This window comes from Quercus suber, unplaced genomic scaffold (genome assembly GCF_002906115.3).
Source record: "Quercus suber isolate HL8 unplaced genomic scaffold, Cork oak 2.0 scaffold_365, whole genome shotgun sequence".
Taxonomy (NCBI): domain Eukaryota; kingdom Viridiplantae; phylum Streptophyta; class Magnoliopsida; order Fagales; family Fagaceae; genus Quercus; species Quercus suber.
The window spans coordinates 694,937-716,278 of record NW_027069817.1 but is presented as its reverse complement, the minus strand read 5'-3'; the positions used below and the strand labels follow the sequence as shown (position 1 = coordinate 716,278).

The 21,342-nt window shown below is 32.9% G+C and overlaps 2 protein-coding genes across 2 annotated transcripts; both read right to left on the bottom strand.

Moving 5' to 3' along the window:
- Window positions 1-4,431: 4,431 nt before the first annotated feature.
- On the bottom strand, window positions 4,432-5,156 carry LOC112015375 (glutaredoxin-C9). The gene has a single exon (XM_024047778.2). The coding sequence runs from the start codon at window positions 5,049-5,051 to the stop codon at window positions 4,614-4,616; it is 438 nt and encodes a 145-aa protein (XP_023903546.1). The 5' UTR covers window positions 5,052-5,156; the 3' UTR covers window positions 4,432-4,613.
- A 735-nt stretch (window positions 5,157-5,891) lies between these two features.
- Window positions 5,892-6,460, bottom strand: LOC136061941 (glutaredoxin-C9-like). The gene has a single exon (XM_065760409.1). It carries the CDS (start codon window positions 6,363-6,365, stop codon window positions 5,928-5,930), a length of 438 nt encoding a protein of 145 aa, XP_065616481.1. The 5' UTR covers window positions 6,366-6,460; the 3' UTR covers window positions 5,892-5,927.
- Window positions 6,461-21,342: the final 14,882 nt, after the last annotated feature.

The window sequence follows — 21,342 nt, the reverse complement described above, 5'->3', positions numbered from 1 at the left end:
GAGCAAAATTAAAACTTAGTCTCGCCATCTAGCCAAAATCAATAGAAAAATCAAAACTCAAAATTCATAGCAAAATCAAAACCCAAATTTCATAGCAAAATCAAAACCTAATCCACCAATCTCACCACCCACCGATCTCGCCACCCACTGGTCTCCACCACTTCGATCTCCACCATTGTCAACACCCACGTTGATCTAGTCAAAACCCACGCCGATCTCCACCGTTGTCAAAACCCACGCTGACCCACTGTCATCAAAACCCATGCCAACCCACGCCCACGTCAGTCACAAACCCACCACCACTAGAGAGAGAGAGATAGAGAAACCTACAACCACTAGATGAGAGAGAGAGAGGGTCATTGGAGAGAGCACGGGGTCTTGGGTTTGAAGAGAGCAGAGAGCAGATAAGAAAGAGAGAAGGAAGAGAGAGACAAGAAGAGAAATAATAAGAGAGGAGAGAGAAATTTCGGAGTTAAAAAAGAGGAGAGAGAATATTAAAAACTATTATTTTGTTTTAGAATTGAACTACATATGCCATTTAGCGAGCCCATTGCAAATGCTCTAAGTGGCATTCCCAAAATTTATAACTAAAACATTATGTTAGGTGCAAAAAATACTAGTTTTAAGCATTTTATAGACATTTAACCTTATATCCTTAAAATGATAATGAATTTTTTATCATGCATCTACGTATTAGTTGTTATCATTCTACTTTGTAAAATCAAACAATCTAGTCTTAAAAATCCTACCACCAAGGATCCTGATTTTAATAACATTTTACGAAGTAGATAAGATTTCTAATTAATAATTTTTATAGTGAATAAGAATCTATGGAGAAATTTCAAACAACCACATGGTCCAATGGCATCTTAGGGCCTACGGATTTGAAAGTGGGTGTCAGAGGGTATTTTGTTTTTCAAGCCAGGTGTTATACTGTTATACGAGGGTGAAGAGTTCTTTGTGCCACGTGTTTATGATGTTTATCACATACCTTTCCTTTTAAAACTACTTATAAAAACTACAACTCATCCTTAACGCGGTAGTCATTCTACAAATATAAATACTTGTGAGATATAGAGGATAAAAGTCGGAGTTCAAGTTTTTAGGAAGGCGTTGTAAAAAAAAATACTTATAAAAGAATCATTCCCGTATGTCTTGACATTGTGTATTCCACCAGTATTGAAGTTTCTAAATGAACTCCTTCAGTTGAAATGAAATTGTCCATTGTGGGGTATGGAGGGCAAGTGCGGGGTTCAAGTTTTCAGAAATGAGTTGTAAAAAAAAACAAACTACTTATAAAAGAATCATTCCCGTATGTCTTGAAATTGTGTATTCCACCAGTACTGAAGTTTCCAAATGAACTCCTTTAGCTGAAATGAAATTGTCCATTGTGTGGCTCCATCTACTGCTTTAATTCAACATGTATATAGGTAGCCTTGGCCATTCCTGCCGGTCGAATTAGCAAAGATACTGCAGTTAAGGAATTTTTGGGCAAAATATACAAAAATCAGGAATGATACATTTTTTTTAATAAGAAATTTTGTATCATTTATTATAATTCCTTTCTCAAATTCCAAAATGACAATAGCATTCTGTAAGGCTATTTTTAACTGAGAAATCTTCAGAGGAGTGTTAGAAGAACAAAATGATAATTATTGGAATGGAGAGAATCTTGTTTGTTTCAACTATTGTTTAGGCTGCCTTTAGGAGTACTTAAGAAGGACTTTGTTGGCAATAGGGTTTAGAATCGGCTGTCCAAAGACAATATGACATATATATTAGCAAGTATACTATTCCTCAAACGTTTCAGTGGAAATAAACCTGAAGCCAATTTGACATTTAATACCGTTGTTTAGTACAAATCTTCAAACTCATGTTTGCAAGTCAACTATGTTGAATTTGTGGTTTGCCCATGAAAAGCGGCATATATGAAATTTGCATTGGCATTTCTTTGATATCTTCATAATATCTGAGATTCCCTTAATTTTATTCTATAGAAGTCAGTGCTGCATGTTACATCTCACACGGTTTATATATCAGTGCACAGATGGAGTATAGACAAGCAGATGACAAGAATCTGATAAGATGCCAACATGTAATAGTGAAGCAGCCACAACAATATCTGAAAAATTTTCTGAGTAGTTTAAGATTGAAGATTGAAATTCGGAGATTACATCATCTGAATCCCCTGGCAGTAGCACAAATCAAACCATGTTTAGCCATGAGTCGATTTCAGTGAATTACATTGATGTTGATTTGAGACACATTGGCAAATCAAGTCAAAATGAAGCATCACAGTAAACAGAAGAATTCAGAGTGAAGTCTTTTTTTTTTTTTGAGGCAGCAGATGCAGAGGAGTAATTAGATATGCTACAAGACCCTTTTGGAGAGAACAAGAAGACTCTTAATTCCTCTGATTTCAGGTCCAATTACTCCTTTCCTGTTACACAAAAAGAAGTTTATGTGACTCCATCACTTTCAATGATGGATTCATCTAAGACTTCGTCAGGTATGCTAATCTCGATGATGCACTTGATGACTTACTTGAGGAAACTTCCAACGTGATGAACCAAAATGGTTTATAACGGTCACTCTAAGAAAAGGCTGTCCCTCATGTTCAATCTTCTTGTTACACAAAAAGAAGTTAATGTGGCTCCATCACTTTCAAGGATTGGGTCAGATTCATCTAAAACTCCGCCAGGTATTGCTAATCTTGATGATGCACTTGATGACTTACTTGAGGAAACTTCCAATGTGATGAACCAAAATGGTTTATCGCGGTCACTCAAAGAAAAGGCTGTCCCTCATTGTTCAATCTTCTTCCTCTCACTCTAGAACCAAGTCCCAAGTGTGATGTGAATTTGATTCATGGTTAGATACAATTTGATGTCAGTTTAAAAATTCTTACCCATCTAACCTAAGCTCGTGTTAATTTTGTGTTCAAGGTTAACTCTGCCCTTACCTTCCAAGTAAAACTCTTCTAGGGTCTATGGTTCTGAGAAAGAAACAACTTTAGAAAGTTCATTTGTGCGAAATGATATTCTAAAAATGCGTATTCAAAAGAGTAATGCTAGGACAACAATATTTGCCACAATTTGCTTACGTGACAAATTGTGACAAAAATTGTGGCAAAAGTAGTGGTCCTAGCATTTTTTTATTCAATAAGATGGGAAACAACCAGTGTATGCCTGCACAATTTGGTTGCACTTGTTTGAGGGTCCTGGTGGTGAAAATTTAAACCAGATATCCTAGGAAAAGCACTATATTGAGTAATACATATTTTTCTCTGTTTAAAAACTTGAAAGCTAGTCTAAAATTTATTATTCCCAGAACAAATTAAGCTGTTTTTTTTTTTTTCCCTGGATACTATTAAGCAGCCTTGTTAAAAATCACCAGAATTGTCCAACCAGTACAGCAGATTATCTTGATCAAAGCTCAGGCATTGTTGATACAGATGGTATGTTTTCAAACCCTGTGCACTTCATGAATAAGATAAAAGATCCATTGAAGTGAAATAGTTACCAAGTTCCAAACTCTGGAGCAGAGACCGTGTATCCCAAATATAGTGGGGAAATGACTTGTGCACACGCCCACAAAGTTGCGTGTAACAGATTTTTAAACTGAAATCGTAATTCAATTAAAAAATATCTTAGAGGTAGTGTGTCAATATATTAATATCTATATCTTAAAATTAGCGAATAGGTTGCGTTTAGAAAATATTTCAAGCACTCGAATCACTCCCACCCAACCAAATCACATCAACAAACAAAAATCCATCATCTTTCTTGTGGCGCTATAATTTCTAAACGATATAAGAGGAATTGGAAATTATAAGCAATAATGATGATTGTTACTTGCTACCAATAAAGACATGCCCGTGTAGAATTTGAAACCCAAACCAATTCACATGTCCCATTAAATGGGGATATTGACTAACTTTCTTTTGATGAAAAATGGGATATTGACTAACAGTACTTTAAAATTAGGCCATTTAAATGAAAGGCTACAGCTGTGGTTCCCCCTATCATTGCTAAAAGGGCCCAGAAGTGAGATATAATATTACCCTCCAGGATAATTTTAAAAGAAGAAAGTTAGGCGGATATAATAAGTTACCTCCATGTGATGCAAGGATGTGTCTTTTTGACCAAACCAACAAAATGAAATTTCGTTGGACACAACTGGAAACAGCTATGCACTTTACAAATACTACCAAAACTTTAACCTCACAAAGAAGTAAAGTTCTTCCAAGAAATAGAGAGAGAACCAAAAGGGAGAAAAGATACAAATGAAAATAAGAAGATGCATGAAATTAGGGTTTGTTTGTTAATGTTGTTTAAACAACAGTTTTTATTGATTAAACAACACAATATTTTTTCACACACAAGTATTTTTACAATACTTAAATAACGTTATTAAAATAACATTACTAAATAGGCCTTTAATCTACCGTTGTTTTATTACTTTTATCCTCTAAACAAAATAAGAAAAAAAATCTGCATTTCTTTTAATACAAATTCTAAAGTTGCAAATAAAAATAAAAATAAAAACTTGTTGAAAAGATAAAATTAAATTAAATAAAATAAAAAAAAAAAAAGGTTACAAAATTGCATTAGTCAAAGCCACAAGGCCCCAGCTTCTTTTAATATAGGAACCAACTCTCCAGAAATATGTGTAGCCATAACTCGATCCAATCCACCAAACAACCTGCCCCCAATAAACACTGCCGGAAATTGAACCTTCCCATCTTTTCCATTGCTTATCATCTCCAATTCCTTAACAACCCCAACCTCATCTTTCTCATCAACCTCATAAACTGCAGGGTTTACACCGAGGCCTAAAAGTAGGCGCTTCACTACATGGCTCATGCAGCACCCACGCCTAGCAATTACTATCACTGCATTCTCTGCCACCATGTTTAACATAATATTTTCTGATTCCTCAGCTTTTAAGGCTTTGGATGAAACAAGCTGAGGTAGATTGGTATTATTGTTGATGAAGTGGGTTCTGGTGTGAAGTGGTTGCCATGACTTGTAAGGTATTGCTTCTTGCATGGTGTGAGAGATTTTTTGTAGATAGAAAAACAGAGAGAGAGAGAGAGAGAGAGAGAGAGTGTGTGTGTGGGTGTGTGGGGTTAATTTTGCCTAATTGGTGTGGCAAGGAGAGAGTATAAATAGTTGGGGGAGACTTGGAAACTTGAAAGGGTCATACGTCAACGGCAGTTGGGCACTTGGGCTTTTGATTACGCGTTGTAATACGTCATTTGGTTGTGTCTGACGTTTACTTTGCGTCACTCTTTGTTCTGATGTGTTTGATTGAGGTACCTGGAGCGAAAATTATATTATGTACCCGGCATATATATGCCGGGTACACGGTATACTTGCTCTGATGGGCCCGACTTCTTTTTTATTTTTATTTTTAAAAATGTTAGAATTATACATTTTTAGACACATTTTATTATAATTATTTTATGTGACAGACTATAATTAGTGAAAATAAAAAATAAATTCATGTAATAAAAATAAATAGTCAATTACAATGTGTCATGTAATTATAACAAAATGTGTAAAACTAACATTATTACCTTTTTTATTATTCCTTGTTGGTGGTCACTATAAAAATTGTCTAAAGGCCATGTATCAATTTTTAGATAGAATATCATTGATCTAGATTAGATGTAAGCAAAGCATGGGTGTGATGTGATTTCAACTTGTGGTGACGTCTACCAAAAAAACAAAGAAACGTTGTGTTACCCAATACCCATGGAAAAAATTCCACGTTATTATCGGCCAAAGCGTACACGGGGTAGTGGAAATCCATAGAAAGTTGGAAATATATTTATTATTAAAAAAATAATTGTATACTACGTCAGCATGAAAGTGAGCTATTAAATAAAATAAAAAAAAAAAAAGGTTACAAAATTGCATTAGTCAAAGCCACAAGGCCCCAGCTTCTTTTAATATAGGAACCAACTCTCCAGAAATATGTGTAGCCATAACTCGATCCAATCCACCAAACAACCTGCCCCCAATAAACACTGCCGGAAATTGAACCTTCCCATCTTTTCCATTGCTTATCATCTCCAATTCCTTAACAACCCCAACCTCATCTTTCTCATCAACCTCATAAACTGCAGGGTTTACACCGAGGCCTAAAAGTAGGCGCTTCACTACATGGCTCATGCAGCACCCACGCCTAGCAATTACTATCACTGCATTCTCTGCCACCATGTTTAACATAATATTTTCTGATTCCTCAGCTTTTAAGGCTTTGGATGAAACAAGCTGAGGTAGATTGGTATTATTGTTGATGAAGTGGGTTCTGGTGTGAAGTGGTTGCCATGACTTGTAAGGTATTGCTTCTTGCATGGTGTGAGAGATTTTTTGTAGAGAGAAAAACAGAGAGAGAGAGAGAGAGAGAGTGTGTGGGTGTGTGGGGTTAATTTTGCCTAATTGGTGTGGCAAGGAGAGAGTATAAATAGTTGGGGGAGACTTGGAAACTTGAAAGGGTCATACGTCAACGGCAGTTGGGCACTTGGGCTTTTGATTACGCGTTGTAATACGTCATTTGGTTGTGTCTGACGTCTACTTTGTGTCACTCTTTGTTCTGATGTGTTTGATTGAGGTACCTGGAGCGAAAATTATATTATGTACCCGGCATATATGCCGGGTAAACAGTATATTAGGATTATACATTTTCAGACACATTTTATTATAATTATTTTATGTGACAGACTATAATTAGTAAAAATAAAAAATAAATTCATGTAATAAAAATAAATAGTCAATTACAATGTGTCATGTAAGACAATTATAACAAAGTGTGTAAAACTAACATTATTACCTTTTTTATTATTCCTTGTTGGTGGTCACTATAAAAATTGTCTAAAGGCCATGTATCAATTTTTAGATAGAATATCATTGATCTAGATTAGATGTAAGCAAAGCATGGGTGTGATGTCAACCCCAACCTCATCTTTCTCATCAACCTCATAAACTGCAGGGTTTACACCGAGGCCTAAAAGTAGGCGCTTCACTACATGGCTCATGCAGCACCCACGCCTAGCAATTACTATCACTGCATTCTCTGCCACCATGTTTAACATAATATTTTCTGATTCCTCAGCTTTTAAGGCTTTGGATGAAACAAGCTGAGGTAGATTGGTATTATTGTTGATGAAGTGGGTTCTGGTGTGAAGTGGTTGCCATGACTTGTAAGGTATTGCTTCTTGCATGGTGTGAGAGATTTTTTGTAGATAGAAAAACAGAGAGAGAGAGAGAGAGAGAGAGAGAGTGTGTGTGTGGGTGTGTGGGGTTAATTTTGCCTAATTGGTGTGGCAAGGAGAGAGTATAAATAGTTGGGGGAGACTTGGAAACTTGAAAGGGTCATACGTCAACGGCAGTTGGGCACTTGGGCTTTTGATTACGCGTTGTAATACGTCATTTGGTTGTGTCTGACGTTTACTTTGCGTCACTCTTTGTTCTGATGTGTTTGATTGAGGTACCTGGAGCGAAAATTATATTATGTACCCGGCATATATATGCCGGGTACACGGTATACTTGCTCTGATGGGCCCGACTTCTTTTTTATTTTTATTTTTAAAAATGTTAGAATTATACATTTTTAGACACATTTTATTATAATTATTTTATGTGACAGACTATAATTAGTGAAAATAAAAAATAAATTCATGTAATAAAAATAAATAGTCAATTACAATGTGTCATGTAATTATAACAAAATGTGTAAAACTAACATTATTACCTTTTTTATTATTCCTTGTTGGTGGTCACTATAAAAATTGTCTAAAGGCCATGTATCAATTTTTAGATAGAATATCATTGATCTAGATTAGATGTAAGCAAAGCATGGGTGTGATGTGATTTCAACTTGTGGTGACGTCTACCAAAAAAACAAAGAAACGTTGTGTTACCCAATACCCATGGAAAAAATTCCACGTTATTATCGGCCAAAGCGTACACGGGGTAGTGGAAATCCATAGAAAGTTGGAAATATATTTATTATTAAAAAAATAATTGTATACTACGTCAGCATGAAAGTGAGCCCTACGAAGCGTTTCGTCAGAAATAGTAGACTATTTTTATGCGGTGTTCAAATTTAGGTTGCCCTTGTTGCCGTGTTGATTAGGTACGACCGTTTTGTACCAAGGGATAGGCGTTTAGGTGCTATCACCTTCTTGACAATTTCCTGCACATACATACATTCAAATACAATCCACATGTTGCATGGCCGGTGCTAAATGCCCTTTTTTTTTTCTTCTTCTAACCGCCCTTCCTTTGAATTTTTACAAGTATATTTTTTTTTTAAGAAATAATTATAACATGTTGCTAACTTTACAACTCGAACTATTTCCTTCCTAAATCCCCAATCACTTTGTACATGAAGATGTGCTAATTCAGCTATAAGGCCTTTAGCCAAGTACTTATTATTGTAATTAAAACCAAATTTATAGTATTTACCATATTTTATTATAGGATTAAACTTGTTGCACACAAATTGTTTTACCCATACTTAATAAAACAACTGAAATGGTGATTTACAATTACGATTTCTCAATTCACAATTTTAGTTATCTTTTGGAGCATGTATAAAATAGTTTGTGTGTAATAAACACTACTCTATTTCATAATTAATAACTTCCATTTAGCCTAATCAATTCATGCTTTTAGTGTAAATTTGGTCTTATTCCATTCTCCATAGACTTAGCGTGCCTTGGATATCCTTTAAAAAAATTTGTTTTTTTGCCTTTTGTCTCAACTTATGCAAGTAACCTAACTATCAAAAATATTGACCAAACCAAACCTAAATAGACTATGCCTAATATTGGTCCTAGTCTAACTCATGGCCAAAGAGTTGTACATTAATTTCTTGACTTTGTACCATTTGTTTGTCTTATAGAAAAAGTGATGGTTCATTTGTGCAAGTAATAAAATTTTTCACTGAACTGTGGTGTTATAGAAAATAACACACAAAGAAACATTTCTCTCTCTCTCTCTCTCTCATCAATTTTATCATAGCATTTTATGTTGTGGATGTATGTGTTTTGTTCTCATAACAAACACCGCTAGTGAGTCTCATCAATACAGGAAATTATTGTGTACTCTTAGAGTTCTATAAATACGTACTTCCTCCTCTCACATGAATGATAGGTCCCACTAATTAAATTCATTGTGGGACCCACCATTTATGTGAGAGAGGGGAGTGCGCATTTATGGTACTTCGAAAATACCTAATAATTTTCCCATCAATACATATCTAAGGACCAAGGAGGCTTAGAATTTAAAACACTAACTTTTATGTTTTTTGAAATAAAATAGCTTTTAATTTTTTATAATACATTTAACATAAAAGTTACCAAAAATCATATCTTTTAATAAATATTAAGCAAATAAGCTTTATGAAATAAGCAAAATCCAATCATGCTAATTTGAAAGTAGATTTTTTCTTTTCTTCTATGTTAAACTATATAAGAGAAGGAGATGATGAAATTTATAGTCATTAATCCATCTAAAACTAACTGAGAATGACTAGACTTAAATTTATAAGTAGCTAGTTAATTAAACTTTCATAGATGACATAATGCTTTATATAAATATGATAGAATTTGAAACTTATGACTAGGTGGCAAACAATTAGCTAAAATACTAATAAGTTTTTTTGGGTGTAGGTGAGATGCAAACTTAGAGTTATAATTCTTTTTTGCTGAAACTTAGAGTTATAATTCTGAATTTCATATACTTATACTATTTTATTTTTAAATAGAAAATTTTAAGAAAACTTACATACAATTAATCTAAACTAAAATTAATAAACTAGGTTATATAAACCACATCATCCAATTTTTGTATAATCCTTAATCTTAAGGGAATCTTTTTAAGATGAGTGACATCAATGTGTCATATGTCATGACGTGAATTAACAAATACTACGTAACAAGTTTATCCCTTACTTTAAAAAATGTCACAATTACATCAATACATGTTTGCAATACTCAAATTAATAATTAGTGAATATTACAAATATCTTCTTGATTTATTCTTCTTTCCCTTGTTATTTTCTTAATAAATTATTTATTTTATTTATATCAAGTGGTTGTATAATTGTATTAATTTTTCATCTACTATCCAAATTTTCTTTCTTTTAAAAAAAATAATAATAATAGTAAAATGTGAAGAACTTGTAAACGGCATAATACCTTGTTTGTTTTTTTTTTTTGGAGAATGAATATACCTTGTTTGTTTAGTTCGTATATGAAGACAAATAAAAAAAAAAGCCTTAGGGCGGACGATGCGCAAAGCCCACGTCAGCAAAAGAGGGAACGTTAATTTCACTCATACATCATCATCTGTGTGGTGTGATTTCACGACCGGGTCCCACCACGTGGCGTAGATAACTCTTCCTTCACCTTACGTCACCAGCTTCCCAAACTGACCTGCTATATCCACCACGCGGCAGATCAAACCCGAACTTTCGCGCGCCGTGACGCAATCGTGACATCAGAGCGCACCCGGTTTTAGTCGTGGTAGTGTCGTGTGCCATAACTCCACCACCACGTGTTCCACGCCGCCTAGAGCTGTTATCAGGTCCTTTGCGGCGCAGGGCTAGCATTTTGGACTTGACATTAATCTCCCGTCATCATTCTTTTATGGCCTTGTGGGATTGGAATTGGATTTGGGGAGATCATATCATGTCATAATATGTATTGTATGGTTCGATTTCAGTAAATATCACGCAAATGATAATTATATATTTAATATATTCTACTTCTTTATTTTATTTTATTTTTAATAAAGGTTATGAGACCTTTAATAATTTTGACAATTTACTTTAATTGTTGTAGTTTTAGGAGGTGTTTGGTAGTGTATTTTGAATAACAGTTTTCAGTATTTAAACAACATTACACGTATTTTCACACATTTTTCACCCACATGTATTTTCAAAAAATATAAACAAGGTTACTAAAACAACATTATCAAACGAGCCCTTAATCATTTATGTATAATTATGAACATAAATGATTATTTTGAAAGATACAATACAATTAGCTTATGTTGTCCATTTCATAATAATTGCTCTTATTGTTAGGCTAAAATATCAATCAATTTTTGGTGTAAATAGGATATGAATACAAGATTTCATATTCAACATTAAAAAGATTTATCAGTTAAACTAACTATAACCCACAAATAGTTATTTAATAAATAGTTATTTTTAGAATACTATTGATACCCACTTTTTTTACAAATGGCCCAACAGCAGAAGAAACCTAACAATAGGGAAGGTGAGAAGGAGAAAATGGTAAAGAAATAAGGAAAAGAGCCCAGTAGGCTAGAATGGCAAAATTGATGGCCAGCAAGCCCACAAGAATAAAAAGAGGTAAAGAATGAGTAAATGAGTCGAGGAAGCCCAATGAATGAAGTAGTAAACCCATGTGAATAATAAGAGGTAAAGAGAAAGTAAATGAGCCGAGGAAGCCCAGTAAACTCAATGGATTAGGTTAAAGGCCAATAAGCTCGAAAAGTAATAAGAGATAAAGATGTGGTAATTAGGCCGAGAAAGTCTAAAGAATCTAACAAAAAGCCCATGAGAATAAAAAAGGAAAAGAAGAAGTAAATAATTTTTGATGTAGATAGGATATGACTATCAGTATCTCCAACTCTAGGAGTAAAGAGTGACTGTTTGTGAGCTCTATTTTTATTATAAATTTATATATTATTTGTGTGAGTATGTGTATGATACTGATTGTGTGCATTATTTATTTATTTATTAGTATAATGTTATTTGTATGAATGTGTCCATGTATAATGTAAATATAATATAAATTTATATAGTTTAATAATTAGTAAATATAGAGAATTTGTTACATGTGTGTATTGTTATTATGTTATAATAACATTTTGTTATAGATTTAGTGATTTAAAAAAGAAAGAAAGTAAAGCCAGTGATTGTTCAAGCATTTGATTGGTTAAGTTAACACATAGTATATTATGTATATGAGATTAAATTTTATAAGGATGTAGTGTAAAACCCAAATTTTACCCCTTTAATCCCAACATGCATATTAAAGAATAAGCAAACCACACTCAATCAATGCTAATACCTATTTGAAAATTCAACTTAACTATGAGTTTATTAAGATGTTATTATATATGATAAGATATATTGAGTTTTAAGTAAAAAGTTGATGTATCAATCTTTTATTGGATGGTATAAAATATGAGTTTTACACTTCATCCTTACTAAATTCGGACTCGTATTATATATGTATGAATGGGTGTAGCTCTTTGGCTCAATAATTAATTCAATGCATGTGGGTTGAGTTTTATCATTTAGTTTAAAATATTTTTATATAAACAATGACTAATAGATAATGACAATTGCATAAAAATAAAAAATGTTATACAAACTTAGCAAAATAAAATTGTTACACCTTCCTATATTGACAATAGATAATGACAACTCCTAATTATCATGTAGATTTCAAAATATGAAAACTTGTAGAAGGAAATTATAAAATTTCACATATTTGCATGATTTTTTTTTTCATTATCTATATTTTATTTTATAAATTATGAATTGTAATTTATTTATTAATTTATATTCTTAATAACAACATAATTTGTGTAAGGACGCAATTTGGATTTCTAGCCCAAGTGATGGATGAACTACAAACCCAATACAATGAATTTGTAGAGAGTGAGTTGGAAAACTGGGCTTTAATGAGTTGGCAATAAGTAAAGTAGATTCAAATGACAAGAAAATGAAAATAGACTGGTTTAAACTAAAGGAAATCGTCCTCGACACAGTTTGAGGAGATTAGTTCTTATATATTTCTCTCAAGTTTGTTTACAAAATTCAGTTCTTAATGGCTATAGTGTTTTTCTCTTAGTTTCTTGATCCCTCACTCTTAGAGTCTCTTTTCCATTTTATACTGTCATCCACTTTCATCTCCACCTTCCATGTGCAGATTAAATTGTAGGTGTTGATCCTTGTCCCATCAGCATCTTCCCAAAGTCTTTAGGTAGTAGCTGTAAGCTGAAAGTTACTGTTCAGATATCACTTCTTCATCAATGCAATTAGAGAGTTAGTTGTAGAGTATTTAATACGGTAGTAACAGCTTTCCTTTGAGATATTTCATAACATTTCTTTGTCCTGTTTCTTCCTGATACTTATCCTCATTTATGGAATGATCAGAATGTTACTTTTTGATGGCAGATCACACCCTCTGACCTCGGCTTTACTCAGTTGAGAGAGATTCTTCCTTGGACCACCTTCTGGACGACCTTAACCAGATTTCACCTATTTACTTACTAACACAGATCCTTATGAAGGTTTACCCATCCTTGGATTGTTTAATGTCCTCGAATTGGCCCTTGGCCCAATATATAATATATATATATATATGGCTCTTGGGCCTAACACCCCTACAATTTGTATTTTAAACTATAAAAATTTACAATCACCATCCGTATTGTACCCAAAAAAAAAAAAAAAAAGTAAATTGCACCTATTATCCATAGTCTAATTGATTGTTAAAATTAATGGCCGCATAACCATGAAGCTTCAGGATTTTTTTTTTCAAGGGGTTCATTAAAAAAATTTAAGTTGAACAAGAATTTATAAAAAGAAAACTTAAAATATATTGAGTTATTGACGGTACTTCATTATAAATTAGAGAAAGAATTTGGAGATAATACCTTGTTGTTGTGCCTCATAATATCTCATGACAGGAGAAATATATTACCATCAATTTCATAAGTTTGAGGTGGTGGAGTTGAGGCATGGACTAGGTCATTTTCTTGATTTGATACATGTTGTCCACAATTTTTTCTAGTGTAGTAGACTAAATATTTTTGCGTTTCGACTCTAGGATACAACAAGCCTAGACACCAAGCTATATATCTTAACAAATACACCATTTATAGTATAAGAATCTCTCAAACAATACATTTTTTTGAACCCATAATAAAGTTTAGTGGGGATATATATATATATATATTTTTTTTTTTCTCAAAAGATAAAGCCCTATCTGTTTTGGCGATCATGGGTTCCAGTTATCTCAACTGGTAAAGTCTTTAATGGTTGTATAAGAGATTTGAGATTCAATCCTCGCCTACACCAAAAACTGATTGGTGTCTTGATCTAATGATAAAAAGCCATCATCAGGAGCGGATGCTATAAGTTGAAACTCTCTCTCAAAAAAAAAAAAAACAAAATTGCTTTGGCGGTCTATATATATAGAGTAGTAAAGATCATGTTTAAAGGGATTAAATAATGAAAATAACTTTCCTTTTTTTTTTTTTAGAAAGTTTCAACTTATGGCATCTACGTCTGATGATAACTTTTTGGTGTAGGTAGGAATTAAACTCTAGATCCCTTATTCAACTATCAGAGATTTTACAAGTTGAGCTAATTAGAACTAACTTCTTCAAATAGTTTACTTACTAATAACCACTCCTCACATCAATAGTTTGTGACCTTAATATTTTCCAAACCAAAAACTCAAATTCATGCCAAACCACTCATCACATCAGTAGTAAAATAGTATATGATTTTAATATTTTCCAAATTTAAAACTCAAATTCATGTCTTCAGGAGGAAATTTCACATACATACATACGTACATACATACATACATATATATATATATATATATGTATATTGTTGAGAAATCACACATATACAATTAAATTAGGTTATAGTAAAATTTCTATCTTGTATTAAAAAAAAATTAAAATTTAAGGGGAAAAAAAAACTTACTTTTTTTTTTTTAATTGTGGATTTTGTAGGCATCCTATTATAGTTATACTTAAGATTGCTCTTTGATTTTTCAGTTTATTCAAAAAAATTATATATAAGTTATTAGATATAAGAGTTTTGGCATTATCAACTGATAGAAAACAAAATTTGAGTCTAAATTCATTTTATACCCTTTTAGTAAAGCTCAAACTTGTTCTGATAGGATTGCGATAGGTTGAAAAGTGAAAACCCCATTAAAATGATGCATGGTCGAGTCATTGGTAATAATAATTTCAGAACCAAATTCTACGCATGATAATTCTTTTTCTATAAAAGAGTTAATTTCGTTGGAACACAGGAAGAATCATGGGGATAGAAAACTGAAAAAGTGACACTTTGAGTATTTTAGATATTTAAGAAGTGTCATACAATTTTTTTTTTTTTTGAGAAACAGAAGTGTCTCGTTCTGCACTGCTTTAAGGTACGTCTTCTTCGCCTTGGAGGACTGCCCCGTCGACGTCCCACCAATGATAACTCTTATTTCTCCAAGTGGGGGCCGTGATGGTTCTTCCATCTTCGCTTTCAATTTTTCATCTTTATGATCTCTTCCGACGAAATGCCTCAACTTTCCTTGCCTGATAAGATTCTCAATCTGCTGTTTTAAGTCATAACACTCATCCGTGTCATGACCATGATCCCTATGGAAGCGACAATATTTATTCTTATTGCGCTTATTGGGATCTCCCTTCATCTTTTGCGGCCACTTCAAGGAAGGATCATCTTTAATCTGCATGAGCACTTGATCGAGTGGGGCATTCAAGGGGGTGTAACTCTGATTCCGTGTTGATGGGCCTGCCTTCCTATTATCTCTGTCTCGGTCCTTTTTGTCTTCCGTTCGTCCCTTCTTTGGACGAGGCCCTTGGTCAGGATGACGCGGGGGGTTGGCGTCCATCTTCTCAGGAATTTTTCATACCTTTGCATGGTGAAGACCGGGCCTTATATATAGGGTACTCCAGGGCGGTTACTAATTCAATAACTTCCCCCAGAATCTTGGAATTCGGACATAACCTCCTCAACGGCTACGAAGAAATCATAACTGTCGTTGGAAGTTACATGCATTGGAGGGATTGGCGGCGATGAAAGCGGGTTGATGAACTGCTACGACGTTCGCTACGTGTTCGCGTAGTCGTCCATGCACTTTGTGCATGGACGATTCTCTCGATTTGACCCCCTGGGGTGATCAATTGCACAAGACCCCAAGGACGAGATATCTGGACGAAGTGCATACGGCCTGATGATTTGGCTAGCTGCAACTCTCTGGACGACCATTATGGACGAACCATAGATGTGATTTTTTTAGTATACATCAGTAATGTGGTGAGTAGTTATTGGTAAATAAAAAGTGATGTAAGTGTACAAACCAATAAGAATTTGCTACCTTAATAATTTGTAAAAATATTGTGGAAAAGTTTGTAGTTATAACATTACTCTTAAAAGAATTGATGGCATTGTTAAGAGGACAAAGTGTAATTTTATTGAACAAAATTACTAAAATTAGTACTTTTTTTTTAGAGAGTTTAAACCTATGGCGTCCGCTCTTGATGATAACTATTTATCATCAAACTAAGACACCAATCAATTTTTGGTGTAGGCGAGAATTGAACCCTGAATCTCTTATACAACCATCAGAGATTTTACCAATTGAGCTAATTGAAATCTACTAAATTAGTACCTATTAATATACTAATAAAAAAAATAAAAAATTTGAGGGGGCAATGTCCACATATATAGCTCCGTCCATGGGAGATGGGTGAAACCAAATCAGGGAATTGTAAAAATTAATTCATAAATTTAATTGTGATGCGGCTATAGGAGCCAAATCAGCCTACATTGCAACAGTTGCTAGGGACCGAAGAGGGGCCTTGGTATTTGCTAGCTCGAAATGGATTAACACCAACATCTCTATCCAAGCGGAAGCAGAGGCAATCCGTTAGGCAATCAATGTGGCTAGTTGACTGAATATCCAAAAGGTTATTGTGGAAGGTGATTCCAAGTTTTGCATAATGCGATCAAGGCTCCCAAGAACAAAATTCCCCGGANCCCCCCCCCCCCCCCCCCCCCCAACCTCCTCCAAATTTATAGATTTAAAAAAAAAATCCTTCAACTTTGATTGCCCCCTTTTTTTTTGGGGGGCAGAAAGTTAAATTGATAAGAAAAGTATGCTTCTCTTTTCTTGATCATAATCTTGAGAAATATATATTGGCATGATAAATGCAAACAACACAATATCATTACATATTCCTTTTATTTATTTATTTATTTTTAGAGAGTTTCAGTTTATAAATCATACCAAAATACAATCGGTTTTTGGTGTAGGCGGGAACTGAACTCTAAATATTTTACTTAAGCATTTAAGACTTTATCAATTAAGTTAACTAAAGTGGACTACTCCCTTTATTTTATTTATTTATTTATTTATTTTTTTGAGAAAGCTTTATTTTATTAGCTTTTTTTTTTTAGAAAGTTATTTTATTAACTTGGACTCTTGGAGGCACTATCTGTGCGTTAAAACATTGTTCTTTTTTCTTTTTTCTTTTTTTGATAAGTAAAACATTGTTCTTAGTATCAATGTGAAGCATAAAAAAGATAATTAACACGTCAAAGCCTGACGTAAACAAATATATCAGATCAAGGAATTGCCAATTGGCAAGACGTAAGACTTGGGATATTCCAATAAGCTGACATCAAAACCTTGCGTCACCTAAAGTCCTAAGCTGGATTTAGATTATTTTATAATCTTAAACAAAATAGATTAATGACGTGAGGTGTACGCTAAACACATTTGTTATACCACATTTTATATTGGGTTAGTTTAGGATATACCCCTTGATGGACTCGAATCAATTTCTTGAGGGGAATTAGATTTTGATTATATGACGAAGAAAACCCATTTCTTTTCTTATAGTTTTCCTCAAATGTTACGCATTTATAATTTTATGTACCCAGGATTCCATATGTAACCTGCACAAGGCACCAAATCAATAATTCTACTAGTTAGAATGTGAGAAATGTTACATTTGAGATTTTCCTTCTTTTTTTTTTTTAATACAAAAAAAATTGCGCTCAAAAATTTGAAAGGGAGATTAATCATTTTCATAAATAAATGGTCTTCCAAACCGATCAAGTAAATAACTATATACCAAGAGTTTTATAATTAAGTTGAATAACACTTCTTGATGTTTTTCATTCGGAAGGACATTATTATTTTGATGTGAGCTATGTATAGTACCATGTTCCATTATAGATATTCCAAAAGATGGGGGGAGAAAAAGCTCTGTCCAGTTGCCACCCAAATCCAAATGTCAGATTAAGATGTAGTCATCCTGCTTGTACTTATATTCAATGAAACTATCTGGCTCGAATCCAGCTAACATCATGTAAATGGTGCATTTGATTATTGTACAATCTATCAAGACCAATAATATATGTTTGAGTAATTGGGATCGAATTTAAGATTATGAACACTTATAAGGCAATTCATGAAATGTGGGAGCTGGTAATTAATTACTACTTTGTTTTTTCATGGAAAAGGGGAAAAAAAGCAAGAGAATTTTGCATCATTATTTATTGAGTAAAATACAGTACACTTGAGGTTTAGGTTAATACTAGTTAGATCCAAGATATGTCAAAATTGACAAACATTTTTTTTTTCTATTTTTGAGAAGAATCAAAACTGATTAACTTGGTTCCTAATTACAATGATATAGAGGAGAAAAATGAGTAATAGTTTAGGAATCAAATTGGGTTTAATAACCAAATTTGTCAATTTTGAAATGTCTTAAACTTTTTTTCTTTTTTGAAGAATTGAAATGTCTTAAACTTGGTTGGTATTATCATAATTTCCTTTAAGTTGATATTCAAAATAATAATAAAAAATTTCAATAATTTGCGCTGCCTTGGACCCACAGTATTTATTTACAATTTACAATTTACAATGTTGAACACGGAATTGGCATAGAGCCAGATTGCAACCTAATGAGTCCTATGATTGGTTTGTGTGCTAATCAGTGAGGAGGAAGATTGTTATTAAATTAAAAGAAAGAAGTAATATATAGAGAGAAGGCAAAGCAAAAGACCAAATTATTGTTCAACCATTCAACGTAAAAATGGGGCCCCAGAAACAAAAATTAAAGAAAAGAGTAGCCGATTTTGGAACAGTAATTTTCTAACTAACCCTTGTGACAGGTAATTATCATGATATAAAATGAATCTTAATCAATATGCCCCAACCCTCTAGAAATGAAACACATTTTCTCTGATTATTTAGATAACAAATAATTATTTAGAAATGGAAGACACTTTTTTTCCATTAAAAAGACAAAATGAAACACATTGCTCTCCATAACCTATTGAATTCAAACAAACAATGTCTACTTTTGAAGCATCAATTATTGAAAACATCTTAAAGGCACTCATTCGGGATTCATATATACTACACATTTATATGCAAACTATGTCTCCCTTTTTATCCTTTTAGACCCATCAGAAACCATTTGCTATTTGGTACTATTCGGCAAGTGTCTTTATGTTTTATTTTATTCTCTGCCTTACAATCATTACTTTATTGTTTAAGAATATAATAACTTGTATTATAAGATGTCATAAATTAAGGCAGCTGAAGGGTACAATGAAAAGGCATGTCCTCTATTAAAATTTTCAATACATCTTTTCATGGTATACTTCAAGTTATTCAATCATGATTTTTATTTTATTTATATTTTTTTTTTGGGTTCAATTATAATTCAAAGAACCTGCTCATTTCTTTGTCAAATGGAGAGAGAGAGGTTTAAAGTTTTGGGCTTATACATAGTGCTGTCCCAAATGAAAAGGAAAGGGCCTAGTTTTGGCACAACTTTTAATTAATTGCTTTGGGCTTTAGAGCTTACAGATGTTGGTGTTCTAAATGAAAAGGCAAGGACCTAGTTTTGACTTTTGATTCAATTGTTCATTAATGGACTTGGGCTTTGGCTTTTAGGGCTTATATATGTTGTTGTCCTAACTGGAAAGGCAAAGGGCCTAGTTTGGGTTCAATTTTTTACCGTGGCTATAGAGACCCAATGCCGGTGAATAGGCCTATTACCCAAATTTCTTTTTCTTCTATACTGAATTACTGACCGGGGAAAAAAAAAAAAATCCTTTTTCCGCGATAAATTTTTTTATTATTATTATTATTATAAATGTATAGTTTTTCCAATAATGATAAACTAGTAAACCCACCAATTTTACTTGTAAACTTTGCAACAAACTTCAGAAATGAAGAATTTGAGCCGTGCTATCTCTCAAAATTTTCAAAATGGCTTCAAGGGCCCACTTTCTGATTGACAGGCCCATTGAAGACATTGTGAAAATTTCCCCACAAAACTCATCCTCACTGCATCTAATTATAGTCAAACACAGATACATATTGTCGTGTATGTTTATATGTGGTATTATAGTGTGTTTTGGACTTCATCAATTTTTGTTCTTTTATTTAAATTTTTTTTTTTAAATGCATACTATAGAATTCCAACATATAGAGTCTGCTCCATGATTGTTATTCTTTATTATTAAAGAAGTACTACATTCACAATATTTTTACAACAAATCATAGATGTTAAGTTGTTATTAGTTCTAATTTGAATCTATAACTTAATTACTTTTTGGTCCACATGTAACAACCAATAACAACCTACTAATAAGAATTTATTGTGAAAGTGTTATGAAAATATTGTGTATATAGCATTTTTCTTATTATTAGGTTAAGACACAAAAATCAGTTTTTGGTGGGGGCAAAATTGGTGTCTTATTCAATAACGATAGATTTTACTAGTTGAGCTAATTGGTAAACATTATTAAGAAATCAGCCAAAACTTCATACAAGTTTACCTTGAGCAAAGAATCTTAACGGAGCAGACAACCTGGGGGATGCAAGAACATTTTTTGTTTTATATTTATTTCTAGAGTCGCGAGAAAGTATTTTGATGAATAAAAATTTTATTCAATCTAAATGAAAATTTTAGCAAAAAAAGATTATTTTGTACAAACACAACACTAGCAGCTAAGGTTGGATAATAATCACTCAGTCATATCTATCAATTCTTATAAGAAACAGACGAGAGCAGGGTTCTAATACAATTTATTGTTTTATCATGGATAGAAATCTTAAACTTCTTGAAACCAATAAGTTTGGACCAAGGTTTTAAAACTTATCAATGATATCAAACAAGTCCAGCTAAAATGATTTATCCTATTTCAATATTTTTCACAATGATTGATATTTGTTTATTTGATTACTAGTCACTAACACGTGCTATGCACAGGGAGGGACTTACCTATTTGTGAGGTAGACTAAAATAATTTTATAAAATCTTGAATTGATTAAGAAACTACACTATTGCATGATTTGCTCTTGTATGACTTCAATTTGTGTTACAATTTGATGAAAAAGCCATTGCTTGAACTTGCAATGGTTTACAAAAAATTTGTCAAACAGTGTTAGATACTGCAAAAAAAAATAACTTAAAAATTTAGATATTAAAACTACTG

Coding starts and splice junctions, on each gene's coding strand:
- LOC112015375 (XM_024047778.2), bottom strand. CDS start 5,051: ATGCAAGAAGCAATACCTTACAAGTCATGGCAACCACTTCACACCAGA.
- LOC136061941 (XM_065760409.1), bottom strand. CDS start 6,365: ATGCAAGAAGCAATACCTTACAAGTCATGGCAACCACTTCACACCAGA.